At 35.3% G+C, this 16832-nt stretch overlaps 1 protein-coding gene across 1 annotated transcript; it reads left to right on the top strand.

Annotated features, from left to right (window-relative positions):
* Window positions 1–6665: 6665 nt before the first annotated feature.
* LOC105621839 lies at window positions 6666–15543 on the top strand. The gene is made up of 5 exons (XM_012203279.1): window positions 6666–8441; window positions 9924–11677; window positions 12473–12773; window positions 14008–14227; window positions 15353–15543. Exons 1-5 carry the CDS (start codon window positions 6666–6668, stop codon window positions 15541–15543), a joined length of 4242 nt encoding a protein of 1413 aa, XP_012058669.1.
* Window positions 15544–16832: the final 1289 nt, after the last annotated feature.

Genomic DNA, 16832 nt, shown 5'->3' with positions numbered 1-16832 from the left:
TTAAAGTAAAATAGATATATGTTTGATATTTGTCGAAAGCGAGAAAGAGGCTTCTAATGCAGTCTAGTGTAGGAAAAACAGACTATATATATCATTCTTGTTGTTTACCGAACGTTAAACAAGAATGACATGACATCCGAGGTGGGAATCTGAACGCAGTCTTATAGCGTTTTCTCTTGGGATACACTGCAGCCTCAACCGTGGGATCAATTCTGTATCTTGAAATGAGGTGAAAATAATAAAAGTAAGCGAATTTATTAGAATATTGATTATTTCATTGGCCAACACCTAGTAAATTTGCTCACTTTTGTAATTTTCATTTTATTTGAAGATAAAAAGGGTCGATTCTGTATTTTCAAACAAGATGAAAATTTCAAAAGTGAGCACATTTACTAGGTGTTAATCAATGGAATTACCAGTAAATTCGTTCATTTTTGTAATTTTCATCTCGTTTTAAGATACAAAATCGATTCCCAGGAACACAATTCCGTAATTGTTTTACACGCCTACCGACAATTGTGTTTTTCATCATATGAAATATCGGCGCAATGACACCGATAACTGTCAATAGCATGTAAAGACAGTTAGCCCGGATCCTCATACGGGCAACAACGTTTTGCGACACTGAACGCTGATTGGTGAAAAACGGATAATGGAGGTAAAATTAATTTAATTTAACCACCCCTATAATCGACTTTTCACCAATCAGTGTTCTGTGCTCAAAGCACTGTTGCTCGTATGAGGATCTGGGCTTACGGAATCCGCGCCCCAGTTGCGTGTAAGCGCTACACTCAGCTACATTACACTAGAGTGATGTACACTGCATCATTATTATACTAAAACTCTTGATTCCTGCTTGATTTCCATTTTCAAATTTTAAATGTCACACTCCTCCTTGAGACGGTGTAGCAAAATCCCACTTCGCAAAAAATTTGCTATTCCATAGCCACGGAAATACAGTACATCGAATGAGTTCGCTTATCACCATAGTATAATACATTGAGTGTTGCACTAGTGGGGCGAGTGCAACCAAGAGAAAAACGCTATTGTAGAGAAATTTATTAGATATAGACATAACAGAGATACAACACATCAAGGGGACTGTGTGGCTCAGTAGCAGAACTCTATCAACTCGGAAGAGAGACCAGGGGATCGAGACGAGGAGCGCCCCTGATTTTCTCTGTTGTCATTAATTAATTTACGCTATTATTAATATAAAGTAGTGTTGCCGCGAGTCAAAATATAATTTCTGCTTCAAAATTCATTAAAAGGTCCCAAAATTCACCAAATGCGTGAAATAATTAAAAAAAAAAGAATAGAGTGATGAATTTTTTTGCAATCTCTGTTGACAGTACGGTTGCTCTTTAATAAATAAACACCGCCATTTGCAATTTACATACAGATATATTAAGCCAGTAGCACACGACGCTTGTTTTCTTCCATTTGTAACTGACTTATATCGTATTTATAGTTCTTCATTGAGGAATGAGGATTCCTTGTTCCTCATCTCCCTTTTCTCAAGGGAGGTTATGAGTTTCCTTGAGGAGGAAATGTAGCTTTTATAACCAAGCAAATCTCCAAATTTAATTCGTCACATCGATCTTTTTATTTTCGATAGCTTTTAATTTAAATCTGACGCATCGATAATAATTTTGATAGCTTTTTTTCGGAAATAAACTCTTCTAAAAGCATTTTCTCCTTCTTCGTATAATAAGCATTACGACGAATTCGATTGGAAGCACTGATGCATATTAAAACCATTTTACACTGATTTAATTTGAATATAAAAATAAAATGCAAATATTTCGAATTATAAAATACATATTTTATCTAACAGTACAATAAAATGTATTGTACAATTTAATCGATTTTCATATTTATTTATGAACATATATTTACGTTACTTTATGTATGTATGGCGGTTTTAATGTGCATCAGTGCGTAATGAGTGTGTTCAATCAAATTCGCTATTAGTTTTACTTTTGTCTATTATTGTTGCTTAATTACGATCTTATTTAATCAACAATGCCTTTATATTCGTAATTCACGATATTAGGTATGCGTATACTATATATTATGACATGCTACCTTCAATACGTTATTAAAATCCTTAAAATATTCCTTCCTTCAGGAAGGCAGATCCATTTATGAAACAAGGAAATTTTGGAGAATCGGGGAATTCTTCACGAAGCTTCTTTCATCCTTAAAATAAGGACTACGGTTGGTATTCTTAGACGGTTCTTATTTTAAGATCGTCTTAAGTAATGTCTTAAGTAGCTAATGCGGCCTTCTGATTGATTCGTGACTTCTTAAGACTATATTTAAGACGGTCTTGAATAAGATTTGACTATGAATACCGGCCTATGAATACCGGCCTATGAATACAGATGTTATAATCTTGCCACTGCAGCTAATGCAGTAGCAAGATTCTAATCCAGCTAGTAATCTAGTAGAAAAACAAACATCATGTACCGCTGGCATTATTCACTGTTGTACTACACAATTATATACACAATAGATCTGTTCACATTGCATAAAACCACCAAATATTTTTACACTTGAAATGAGATAGACATATATTTGAAACGAGAAAGCGAAGATGCAAAAAGTGCGCGCAACGCACAAAGAACAGACCAATTAGAAGCCAGTTGTACTATCTTTCGATAAATTTGACATGTTAGATAAATCTCTGGCGATTGGATGATTTTGGGAGTTTTCCAGCAGAAGCACAAATGGATACAAGAGTCAATCCATCTCTCTTCTTACTGATTATTAAACAAGGACAGAAAGATTCTTGTCAATTTGTGTCTCTTGCTGGGAAGCTTCCTTTATTATTTACCTAGGCTTAGTTGTTCCACCTTTTAATAAATTTTACCTGTTAGCCCGGATCCTCATACAGACAATAGCGTTTTGACACAGCGCTGATTAGCGTGAAAAATCTGTTGTGGGGATAAAATTTACCTCCATTACCTATTTTTCACCAATCAGTGTTCGATGTCAAAGTGTTGTTGCCCATATGAGGATCCGGGCTTAAGATAAATCTGAAAATCGCACATATAATTGGATAATCTTGCTACTTACCTAACAGGTAAAATTTATCAAAAGATGAAACAATAAATCCCTAATGCTTAAAATTTATCAAAAGGTGAAACAACCGGCTTTAAGGTCGGAATCAGACTACGCATTGAAGAATGAGATTAAAAATTGAAAGATTGAAGTTTGACCAATCAGAACAAAAGGAGCCAAAATTTCTTTGTCCTCATTGGTGAAATTTCAATCTGTAATCTTCAATGCATAATCTGATTCCGGCCTAATACAATATATTATAAGATTGTAACAATCTCTCTTCACGTACCATTATCATCTATATTTTTTAAAAAGTAATTATACTATAATAGATTAATTATAGAATTATTGACAAAATAACTTATTACGCTTTAGCCTGTGAAATTTAAAATAAAACCCATATAAATCATTAGATTGTTTGCGTTTAGTCAAAAAACGTAACTTTAAGCTTCTTGATTGGTTTATATTAATATGGTTAAATATTTAGATCCAATGAGGAATTGAAAACAAGATCAAGTTTCATCAACTCCGATTAACTTAATCGACTAAGTGTCAACCGTGAGTGGTCGATTCTGCTGAACAGCAAATGCAATTGATCAGTTCCACTGTAAAGCGAGGAGCATTCTTGCATAATGCATAAGAATACATAAAACATAAGGAAGCGTTTATATTGGCCGCAATCGTATGCTGTATGCCGTAATCTACAAGAATTGACTGATCACAGTCAAGTATTTTTCTCTCATTCAGCGATAAAAAGGGAATACTCGAAGATGATTGGTCAATTTTTACAGATTACGATATACGGCATATGATTACGGCCAATATAAACACTTTCTTATTCATAGCATAGAGGGAGTAATTTTACCAGCAAAACTTCGTTCTATAAAAAGGAAGAAGGCGATAGCTTTAGCTTTTCAACGCTGAATTTGAATTATGACGAAGTGAGGATAAACGCTAATTTTTTTGCATGATAAAACAACTTCAAAGAGTGAAATTTCAATAAGAGAAGTAGAGGGTGTTGACATAAAAATAAAGAAAATAATTCATTAAATCACCAAAAGATCTTAAAATCACAAAATTAGTGAAAAATCATCAAAAACAGTAATAATACACTGATATAAAGACAAAAGTATGTTTATACGCAGGATGTAATCATGTGACAGTCAAACGACCGATCAGAGTTGAGAGAATTCCAAAATTCAACTCTGTCAACTCGAGTATTATTTTATCTTTGTCAGTCATCGAATATTGAATAAAGATAAAGATACTCGGAGTTGACAGATTTTTAATTTTGGAACGCACCCTAGAATTGTTATCAAGTTACCGTTTCGCAGTAAATTTGAATGTATTATTTCATCACTGTACTTAGAACATTCTTTGCAATACATTTTAACAAATACAGAAGACATTAAACACAAAGTAAATATTAAAAAACAATATTATAAATACAAAAATATTATAATGTAAAAAAGAATACTAAAAATAAAAATGTATATACCAGAAATTTATTTAACCTTCAAGTACTACGGTTGATCCGTGAGATCACGCAAAAAAATGCTATCTGTATCTGTATGCTCTATGCTATATCAATTTCGTCTCCTAGTTTCGCTTCTGTTAAGATGCATTCACATACAAGCGTGAAGCAGTGGAAGCAACAACCAATCAGCTGGGCGATACGGAAAGTGATGTAAAAAAAATATGTTTTTACGCCATTTTAAAAATCGCCTCGTTGATTGGTTGACCCTTGACGCTTGCATGTGAATACATCTGTACTTTCTCATTACATTCGACTTACACTTTGATTTTCATTTTTATCAAGGTCTGTAATTATCTTCAGGTCTTTTCATAAAATTCTTTTTACTGATTGATCAAGAAAGTATTTGTACCATTAAATGAATCGCATCCATAAATCTGATCATGTTGCTTGCATCTTTTGTACTTAGCATCTTTGCTTTCTCTCTTTTCAACGGCCGAATGCATTTTATTTCGTCTAAAGTACAAAAATCTTTGAAAATTTCAAGTAAACAAATCACATAACTGAAAATTTCACGCAAACAAATCACTTGTCAGAAGTGTTCAAATGGTTCAAATTTAAACGCTAAGACGATTTGATTGGCTGGCGAAAGTTACGCTTGCGCAAATCACGCCACATATAGAAGCATCTCATTGGTTTTTATTTTTTATTCGACCAATCATATTGAGTATTTCTAATTTAACCGCTCAGTGTCGCAACTTGAATACATTTAAATTATGGTATAACATAAAGCCTGCTGCCCGCTGTTCCCGCGAGCCATCAGCCACGCCGTGTGCGAAAATATGGCGGGTGTCACTTCTCTCATGTACCGTCTGACGAACAACATTAAAGGAGAGGAAAAATAAAGAGGAGAAGAAGAACAGTATTCGCCAATTACTTCACGGGCATTCGGCTCTCTCGATGCATCTCGCATTGTTCCGTGCGGGAGTATTCCGTTTCACGCGTGCCACCAGAGGTATGACCGAAGTTTGAGAGGGGAGATTCGCCGACTTCTCATTTCAGGCGACCGGCGAAATCGTTCCCTCGCGGTAATGTAAGCCAATGTAATGATATCTCGCGTTCGCGGTGGAGAGGGTCCCCTGGTCCATTCCGGCGACCCGATGCGGATGTCGCACGCGTTTACTTCTTCCCAGATTTCACCCGGTCTCTCGTTCCGCACTGGCTTGCTTCGCCTCGAGAGACATAGACGTTCCCGCCGTAATCTTTCGTCGCCATTAAGTCTGTTCGCCTTGAAACTCCAAAAATGTTTCTACTTAAAACGAGAGAGCTAAATATCGAGCATTGAAGAGAGAGAGAGAGAGAGAGAGAAAGCGAAAATGCTGGGCAAAAGGTGCAAGCAACGTAAACAAGTTGTAAACATCCGCTGCACACACGCGAGATTTGCGTTTTCATGAAACTTTAAATATATAGAAACTTAAATATATAGAAAATTTCATCAAACTAACTTGAGGTTTTCAAAATTTTGGAAAAAAACAAGAAATTTCCTTTCAACTAAATAATTATCCTGGTGAAAATAAAAATCAGCGCGCAAGTCGAACGTAATGGGAGAGTAACGCTTGTAATGGGCGTTACTTTTAAGCCTTAAGTCGCATAAGAAATTGATTTGAAATTACAGTCGAATTCAAGGAGAATAATCTACTATGATTCATCCATTTCTTATGGCTTAAGGTTTAAAACTATTGTAGATCCATTACATTCTTGTGCTCTGATTTCTATTTTCATCAGGATACCAAATATTTTCGATGATGAAATACTCTATAATGATATTTTCATGTTAGATGTTCATTTATTTTATTCAAAATTGATTATATTATGCTACGTTTAGATACTTCATATAAAGCAGCCTTTAACATACTTTAGCATGATGCAAGAGACCAAATTCATCATTAATTTTTCAAATTAAAATTCAAATTGCAATTTTTTTTTAGAGCAAATAACATTTCTGTAGTTTTGACAATATTATCTTAGGCGTTTACGATTTTATTTTTCTAATGTTTACGTATTATTACGTAATTTACATTAATTTATATTTTATTTTCAGAACACTTGTAACGATCTGTTAAAAATGTCTAGCCCTGTGGAATCAGACACTTGCGTGCCAGACACGCAGGAGATTCATTATGAAGGTACCAATGAAAGCTTGAAAGTTACTAGCGAGACTCAAGAGACAAACTTGAACGAGAGTCAAGATTTTCGTCTTGTCGATTCTGAAGGAGATGAAAGTATGGTAGAGAAGTTAAAACAGATACAGGCTGGAAATCATGACCAAGTGGATGCGCAACAAATCCATTCCAAACCAATTCCAGAAACATTGCAAATGGAAGAGAGTAACACGATAATAACTGCAAATGATAAAGAAGACGAATCTATCATAGATGAAAAAGTAATGGAAAGCGATGCCAGACTTGAAAGGACTACGGAGAACGTATCCAGCGAGTTGTGCGAGTCAGAGAAAAAAGATGAGCTCTTTGACGAGGATGAGATTATCCAAGGTACGCCTCCTCAGAGTTATTCGCCACTCAGAAAAATAGGCAGTGTCGACGTTAATCTGAAACGTAAAGCTAGTGCATTTGACGAACCATCTGCCAAGATCCCTAAAATGTCTGAGGAGGATGAAGGAAAGCTTCACAAACGACTGGAGGAGGAGAGTCGTCAGTCTTGTGGATCTGATGATTCTTACCAGGACTTATTCAAAAATATAGACAAGAATGTTATAATAGAAGAGACCCAAGATCCAGCTACTGTAGAATTTACTCAGAACACTCTGAAGACTCTCACTGAGCACACAGCAGAAACGACAAATGATGACAAGGTTCAGGAGCATCATGCCGAGCAGACAAATCAGCAAGACGAGAAATGCGACGTGGGAAAAGATGAGAATTTGAATGTCTCTGCAAAACTTACAGACATCAGCAATAATGATAGTATCACCGTCAACTTTAACGCCACAAACGAAAATGATTTTCTGGAAGAAAATAATGTGTTGATCGAAAAAGATGTTACTTCCACGAATGCTATAATAGAAAAATCCGAAGTCGGAACATTAGATGAGCCGGAGCTTGTAAAAGATACAGAAACAACATCCGATGAAAATAATCAGTCGAACTGCGTCAAATTGATTAAGAAAACTGTTAACGAGAACGACAAAGAGATCCCGTCCTCACACCAAACCAAGTCGCGAAGCAGCGTAGAATTGATATCAATAGAGAATATTAACCGAATCATTGATAATAAATCAAAGCCACAAATAGTGGAGATAGATGACGACGATGAAAAGATATTGAATTCGTCGACCGAGGTGATATACGATCGTCAGAGTATGAAAAAGAAACCGGAAGTTGTTCAGATTGATGATTCGCACGAGGATGGCGAGAAGATCTTGAATTTGTTAGAGAAGAAAGAGATCGAGGTTTCTGAGATTCAGGTCATGGACAAGAGTTACGAAGGAAAGAGCAGTTATGAGAGTAAGAGCAGTTACGAAGGCAAGGGCATTTACGAGAACAAGAGCAGTTATAAGGAGAGCGGATCATCTCAGGAGTCGAAATCGTCAGACAAGAGACTAGTGAACGGCAGCACCGAATCCAAGAAAAGCGACGCCGACACGACCGTGAGCTTGGACTCTGATACATTCTCCGTAAGTGAGGAACAGTTTCTGCCTGCTACAGCGACAATTACCGCGCATAATATGAAGAAGGTAGATGGTATCAAAAGCATCTCTTTCGAGCCTAAAAACGTAGACAACATCGAACTCATCAGCATAAGCGATCATGAAACATCTAACGTGGAGGAGAAGAACAAGTCTGATCTGTTCTATAATAATATGCTGGGGAAGACAAAGCAGGTGAGTGACTGATACTCTGTCTATTATATACAATTTTACTATACAGAGTGGTCCACTTAAATCGATCATCTTGAATATTTCATTTATTTTTAATGATATGTAAAAATGTTTCAAATGAAAGTGGAACGATTTCGAGGGAAACGTATTTTGATCACGTTTTTTTTCTGGTGGAAAAGCCAAAAAGATAGATATAAAGATCACTTCTTTCCATTTTTTAAAATGGAATTATGTGATTTTTTTTTTTTAGATAATATGATTCTTCTAATAGAATACAGTAACTAAAAAATAAATAGTTTACGAGATATTTTATATTAAATATGTCAGAATAAAATATGTGAAATATCTAAATTATTGGGTTTTTAATATCTCTATCTTAATACTTTTATATGCAGAATAATTAGAGGAATCATATTATGTAAACAAAAATTACATTCCATTTAAAAGAGTGGAGGTCATCGTATCTTTTTAAAACCTCCACCTAGAAAAAAAATAACGTGACCAAATATATCCCCCTCGAAACCGTTACACTTTCATTTGAAATATTTTTTTATATCATTAAAAATAAGCGAAATATTCAAGATGTTCAATTTAAGTGCATCACCTTGTGATAAAAGATACATGAATTTATTAATAAATTGATAATGTTTTAGAATAGATGTAATTATAATATTAAGTAACATAAAATCTGTAATTATTATAAGAACTTCATTAAAATTGATCTTGACTTTTGACCCTTTTACGTGAATTGATTTGATTCATTTTGTTTTGATGAAACTAAAATTCTTGCGTATTTATTGCTAAAACTTGAAAGAGTTATGAGAAATTTATTTTACAGACAATTGGATGAATAGACAAACGGACAGTTGGTTCAACACTGTGAAATAATAAAATATAGTTTTTATGCTACATAAAAAATGAAGATATAAAATATTACATAAAAATTTCACATACATGAGTGGAAAACACTATATAGTCAAGCCAGTTCTTTGTACTTAATAATATTTCTTGAATTTATACAGTTTACAGTTTAAGCAAACTGTGATCAAAAATCATTGTAAAAGGACTCCGTATTAATTATATAGAATCATATTAATCAGATAGAAAGTGTAACTATGTAGAGTCAAATTCGCGGAAACTGTGATATTTTATAGATTACGAGATGCTAATCAAAGTCACTTTTTCCATATGATAAATGCAGAGTCTTTTCTGAGAGTGCATATAAATACATGAGAAAATACAGAATTGGAAAGCATTACTTTTCCATTACTTTTTATAATAGATAATTTGATAGTAACATTGCAATTTTTTATAACTAAATGCTAAGATTGTGCTAAGGTGGAAAAATCGATTTTTCCTAATCTTGGCACAACCTTAACATTTAGTTATAAAAAATTGCAATGTCATGTTTATTACAAAAAGTAACGGAAAAAGTAATGCTTCCCAACTCTAAAAAAATACTATTATACTATTATACTATTATAGGAAGAGCGAGAGATCGGTGTCTACGTGAAGCTCAAGTGTTTAGTACACATGGACGAGAACACGAAGGAGCTCGTAAGAAAAGAGTTGACTATGGTGCAGTGCGAACCTGTAATCGAGTCGAGCAGACCGAAGAATGAAGACAGTCAGTCCTCGTTAGCAGATATTTCCGACAACAAGGAATCGCCTGGTTCCGTGAACAGCAATCCTCAGTTATATCAACTCTTTCCGTCCCGGTGGTCCATGATGTCATCATCAAGCTCGGGGTCCAGCGCTGCTTCTTTGGCTTTTAAAATGGCTAAGAATACTGGACACCTCTTCACGATGCCAACGGGTCTGCCGAAGCACACGAAGAAATCTTCCCAGGACATTCCATTAACAGTGGCGGACAAACAGACGTTGGATGAGACTTATGATCGTTTGACGCACGAATGGAAGAACCACCGCTTGCTTATAACGACTGTCCTGAATTACGCAAACATGGAACTAAGCAGTAATACCTCCGCCGTTACAGCCCCCACAGGGATTCTCGATACTTTCGTAAATGTAAGCAACGAGCGACTGGATGATCATCATCATCATCACTTGGAAAAGATCAATATGCGCTCGTCGACGCCGTCGGATCATCTCACGAGTTTGAAGATGGAATTAACTGTCACGCCAAAGAGCACAAAAAAGAGCGGCAAAGCTGCGAAGAGACCGAGAAGCAAACTGACGAGATCGATCACCGCGCAGATTAACGGCGAGAACGATGCCAAAAATATTCCTAACGAGCCGGCTCTGCACGCCATGGAAACCGACACACCGAGCAAAAAGAAAAGTAAGGTAGAGGAGGACGAGAGGCTGGTAAATGATGTGGACACTCAGGCGAAATCGCCGCGAAGCATGTTGGCTGACGAGCTAATCGGTAAGAACGTGTTCGCCAAATGGTCAGACAACAGCTACTATCTTGGCACGGTGAGCGATCGACTGAAGGCCAAGTACAAGGTGAACTTCTACGACGGCAAGAGCAAGACGCTCATACCTGAGTTTGTGATACCGATACCAAAGATTCTGAAAAAGGGTCTGTCTGTATACGCGACCACAAAGACCGACGATTATGGTTCTTGCGGCATCATCATCGATGTTGAAACGTCGACCAACGGCGACACGTACTACACGGTGGAGACTGACGAGGGCGAGAAATTGCGCGTACAAATACAGAACATCTCCTTGTCTGCTGATCAGGCGCAGGTGTTAAAGGAAGAAGTGGACACCATAAGTAAGAGTTCTCTGCCGAGCACGCCGAAGGCGCTCGGCCAGGTGACCTTGGACAACGTAGTTGACGGCAAACGACGCTCCAAGAGAATCGGAACACCACTTTCCTCGACTCCTAAGTCCAGGAACAACGCTGGAGGCTCGAGTACCTCTATCAGTAAAATCAAACTGGAACCCTCGGTGTCCGGCATATCCGTCAAATTGAAGATGGAAAAGGCATTGTCGGAAAGCGAGGGAATGTCGAGCGATTCAAATGTCGAATCGACTCGCAGTAAAACAGAGGACGAATATGCTCTGATGGGAATACAGAGAGAGATAATTGGCACGCCGTTTGAACAGATCGCGAAAGGACCGCAAAGTAGGAACAAGAGTAAATCACGTAGTAAGAAGAAGGAGGACCCGGAAATGATTGCTACTCTTGGTCCGATCCCTACGAACTCCAACATCTTCAAGGGCACGTCATTCATCCTTACTTGCATACCCTTAGAGAAATTGGAAAGGTATCTTTTACTTATTCATTTGGCAAATGAACGGAAAGGTCTTAATTCTAAGAATTAATGCTAGACACTCGAGGAATTAATATAATAAATAAAAATATACAGTGAGACTGCCAAATGAGTAGCTCAGTGAGTAATTTTATTGTATTGCTGCAGATGAAGAATCTTTAAAAGATCTAGCATACAAGTATTTAATGTTCTTAACAGGTGTTTCATTTAACATGACACTCCTTTTATTTTTGCAGAGTAAAGAATCGAATAAAAATATATTCAGAATTCAGACAGAACTGTTTGGCTTGATGAAACATAAATAATGACAAAATTAATTTTTTATGGAAGCCATGACATTTTTAAATAGAATTCTATGATTTTTTTTACATAATATGATTCTTCTAATTATTCTACAGATAAAAGTATTAAGGTACAGATATTATCAATATTTTACGATTTAAACTATCGATTTTTGACATTTCCAATACTTTTAGATGCAGAATAATTAGAATAAGATAAAACGGATGATCACATTAGATGGAGTATTCTAATACTTAAATATCATGTTCTTAAATTGATTAAAAGAATTTTATTAACTTATAATTTAAATTGAAAACAAATTGACAAAAATGATCGTAAAATTATATGTTGGCCGAAAATTTTCGGCAGCCACTGTAATAATATAAAAATATTAAAAAATGAACAAAATACAGCTACCTTTCTTAAGACACAAAGCATTATTCGCATTTTTTTATTTAAATTAAGAATTCTATTCATTATTCACTAACTCATTCTGCATCATTTCAGGTATCAGGATACGAAGACCAACGCTGGGTCGAATACAGAAACGGAAGCCACCGAAACGGATCTCGAAACAGACTACGAGGATGATTGGGTGAAGCGACATTTCGTACGCGAAAGACTTCACGAGCAGATCATAGCAGGTGGCGGGAAGATCTATGAGGATTTCGAAAAGATACCAGAAAACGAGTACGAAAATACAATACTCATCACGAACGTGCCAAATACCACAGCAAAGAACATATTATGTCTGTCGGCCGGCATCAAAATATGCAATCACGAATATATCATCAGATGCTGTTCAGAGGTAGCGCGAGATTCCTTATTCTCTACATTAATTCCTTACCTATTTAATGTAAATAAAATACGGATTCTTTCTCTCTCTTTCTCTCTCAAAACAGATTATTATTTCTTTATCCTTTTATTCATAATTACCATTCCATTTTCTTAATAAAAAAAAGGAAGATTATAGACTTAAAATGATTCTTTAGTAATTTGAGTTATCATAGAAATGTCTAATTTTTTTATATAATTGTAGTTGAACTATCGAAACTGACATGTGCAAAATTCTAGATTAACGATGAATTACGAGAGAAAAAAAATTGAAAATATAATATCTTTCACATATGACTTAGACAAATAAGACGCTTTTTTAGCTTCTTCTTCTTTTATTATGGCTTTTGCCTCCAGTAGATCACGGAGGTCAATACGGCCAGAGCAAAAAATGTGTAAAAAAATGGAAGAGTGAAATGAGCGCCTGCGTCTACGTCGTTACGAATGCGCGTCAGGACGAACGGATGGATCATATAAAACCGCGGGACAGTATGTTTCTCAAGGCCCAGTTTAAGTTGGCAACACTTTCAAAAATATACAAGATAAAAGCATCTGAGTCAAGATGTTTGCCGCAAGCAAATGGTTCTTCAGAACTGCTTCTTTAACTAACTGCACAAATCCATAGATTTTTTTCAAAAACGAGATTATAATAGTTTAAAAAATTATGATTTTAATGGTCACAAAAAAGTAGTAGTAGTCAACGGCCATTCTGAAAAGATATTTACGTCCATAAACTTGCATATAAATTTAATCTCGAAAAATAATAAACATAAACATGTCATCTTGTTTTCATTTGATGAAGCTGCTCTTGATTTACTATCATGTTCCTATTTCATTAAGATATACATGTAGTTTTAATATTTTATCCAAATTATACAGATATTTGTAATTTTGGGTGAGTCCTAGGAAAGCACCTCAAATTTTTAGTATTTAAAGAACCACCTTAAACAAATATAATCAAAATTACAAATCTAGGCAATGTTGTTCTAATAAATCTAGATAACGCTATTTAGTATTAAAGTAAATTTTATTTAAAAAGTTTATTGAATAAACTTTATTATACATCTTCCTTTCATAATCTCGTTTCAATGTTTCTTTTGCAATATTTTCGCTGTATGTCATACCATGATTTCGTTTATTATTGTATTTGATTAAATTGTCAACAATTGCGTCACAAATAACAGTCTCACATTTTATCGTATGTTTAGAAAAGGACCATAAACAAGGCGGAAGTTGCTCTTCCAAACGGCTGGAGTTTGCAGAGAAAAGCTTACGTAGAAGGGCATGATGCATATACAAAGAAACCGTTGTCAGAAATCGTCGTAATAATTCCTAGTCTGGCATCCATTAATTTGCCACAATTTGCTACATTCTGGCGACAAGTCTGCGAGCACGCGGGCGCGGTAGTTATAATCGCGGAGAATCCAGGTATTTTATTTCATCATTAAGATCAACTCGTCAATAAGTTCCTTTAAAGCAAATTTACTATTCAGCAGCTATTCAGCAGCCGATATATGTATAATATTAAGATAAAAATACATAGGGTGCGTCATCAAAATCCGGACAAATAAATTTAAATTCAATTTAAATTTTCCGCTATATTATGCCTCCGCCAGAGATTGTTGTTGGCGTCCGAGAAAGCCTGATGCTTTTAGTAAACAGTCATATTCTCAACATGGCCGCGATGTTGAAATCAAGTGCGGAGTGTCGATCGAAGAGCCGCGTCATCGAAGGCCTTCGCGCTGGGCGCTCAGCAACGAAATAATTCGGTTCTTTGGATACCCGAAACCAACCGTTTATGATGTTGTGGCAAAATATACGGACAACAGTCCAACGAAGATTTCAGTATGCCAGTGAGGAAGAGTCACTCGAAAAAACGCACCACGAGGACTTCCGCAGTTATTGAAAGGATTCAAGCGCTGATTTCGAATGACCCAGGGTAATCATTGCGAAAATTATTGATTGGTGTAAGTGAACCAACAATGCATCGAATTGCCGAGGAGGACCTTCGATATAAATCATATACATTAAAGATATGACAGATACTTCCTGAGGCTGCCAGAACAAGTCGAGTTGCTCGTCTCGGCTCCCATTTTGGCTTTCCAACAGATTTAAATCTCTTGGACTACTACGGTATGAAGCGTAGTTGAAAGAGTCATAAACAAGTCTCGGCATCCCAATGTGACGTCATTAAGGATCACTATTAAGACAACATTCATCGGCATGGACAGCGCTACATTATAGCGTGCGAACACTTCAGACCAAGAATAGAGGCTGTCATTCAAGCTAATGGAGAATATATGGGGAAATAATTGTGCTCTACAGAAATTCCCCAAGTGCCATGTAAAAGGATTTTCTGTAATATTTAATTTTTCATTAAAAACATTTTGTTTAAAGAAATTGTTCGATTTGTCCGGATTTTGGTGACGCACCTTGTATATAGTTTATTAAATGTGTAGAAATTCAAATAAAATTGTTTCACACGCGTGTATTATCTCAAATTACGATTAATAGAAAAGCTTATGAATTTTTGTTTTTGTTTTTTTTTTTCAGATGCAATGGAGACGGATTTTGCCGATACTGTAGTCATGTCTAATTGGAAGTGTCCATCGTGGGCACAGAAGAAGGCGATTCAATTAAATATTCCAATCTTGTCCACCACGTGGGTGGTTCAGTGTATAATCGAAGGCAAACTCTGCCCACAAAACCATCCACGTTACAGATATACTTGTATACCAAATTAAGAGTTTTCGTTAATTAGAAAGCTGTTGTTTTTATAATCATGAGTCACTTATGATCAATGTGACTACTAGAATATATTTTCTTTTGTTTTCCAAGTTTTTTCCATTTTTTTTTCCGGCCTTCCATGTATTACAATAAGAGATGAAAGGATAACTTTACAATCGTAAATCTTGATATTTTTCGAATTCCTTCTTTTTATAATATTTTTAATAATTTCTGGAACGCTAGAACGTACGATGTATTGTCTACACTATATTTTCTCTAGGACACACCCCCAAGTTATTCTTTCTATCTTATATTTGTATGTTTGATATGACTGATCAATATAATTCATGCATTTTTATATGGCAATTCATCCTCGTACGAGGATACGTGTAATGCTTTACACTTTTGTAAGATTTTGTATAAAAATAGACGTGTGCGCGGGAACCGCAGGTCAGTTTTATACATGACATAGATGAATCCTCATCGTAAAGCATCTTAAGAAATCGTAGTTTTACGATAATTCAAGCATAATCGTGCCGTGTCAAATTGCATTTATATGTAGACAAGAAACGCGAAATTGATTTTAGTCAATATAGCCGATATTCTCGAGGAAACGACGTGAAATCAATAAATTCTTATTCCGCTTTCTATTGATTTTTTATAAACAGGCACGTTTACATGTCTATTAGATGTCTATCTCATTTAACGACATTAATGCTCGTTTCTATCAATGTATTAATTTTAATCTTGGTTCAATTTGCTCTTCATTCTTTTCTGATACTAAGAATTAGAAAAAGATGAAGAATTCAACCGAGATCAAAATTAATCTACATTGGTAGAAACAGACATAAAACTCCTGTTTTCTCACGCGTAGAATTATATGAGAGATCCAAAATGAGGTGAATTTGTTTCTTTACAATGTAAATTATCAAATTCAAGATAAATTAACTTTTTCGCACTCATTCGATAGTATATATTCATTCTCTCTAAAAATATAAGACATTTCTACATAAAGAAAAATGATGTAAGAACAAATTTCCGATCAGCTTCTGATCTGTCATAATTCGTTACAGCGGCGAGAGAAAACAGAAGTCTTAAGAGAATATTTTTATGAAAGATAAAAATTACTTTGATGGACACGATACTGAAACGTAATTGGCAAAACTTTTACTAAGTTTTATTGAAGTAAATTACCGAATTTTTGTACGTGCACATGTGCGAAGATGCGTTGTATATAAGTAAATATATACTATATAATTTTATATATATATATATATATATATATATATATATATATATATATATA

This window comes from Atta cephalotes (assembly GCF_000143395.1).
Source record: "Atta cephalotes unplaced genomic scaffold scaffold00037, whole genome shotgun sequence".
NCBI lineage: Eukaryota > Metazoa > Arthropoda > Insecta > Hymenoptera > Formicidae > Atta > Atta cephalotes.
The sequence above is the reverse complement of the archived record's forward strand: the minus strand, read 5'-3'. Positions and strand labels throughout refer to the sequence as shown.

Coding starts and splice junctions, on each gene's coding strand:
- LOC105621839 (XM_012203279.1), top strand. CDS start 6,666: ATGTCTAGCCCTGTGGAATCAGACACTTGCGTGCCAGACACGCAGGAG. Junction 8,442..9,923: donor TGCTGGGGAAGACAAAGCAG/GTGAGTGACTGA, acceptor ATACTATTATAG/GAAGAGCGAGAGATCGGTGT. Junction 11,678..12,472: donor CCCTTAGAGAAATTGGAAAG/GTATCTTTTACT, acceptor GCATCATTTCAG/GTATCAGGATACGAAGACCA.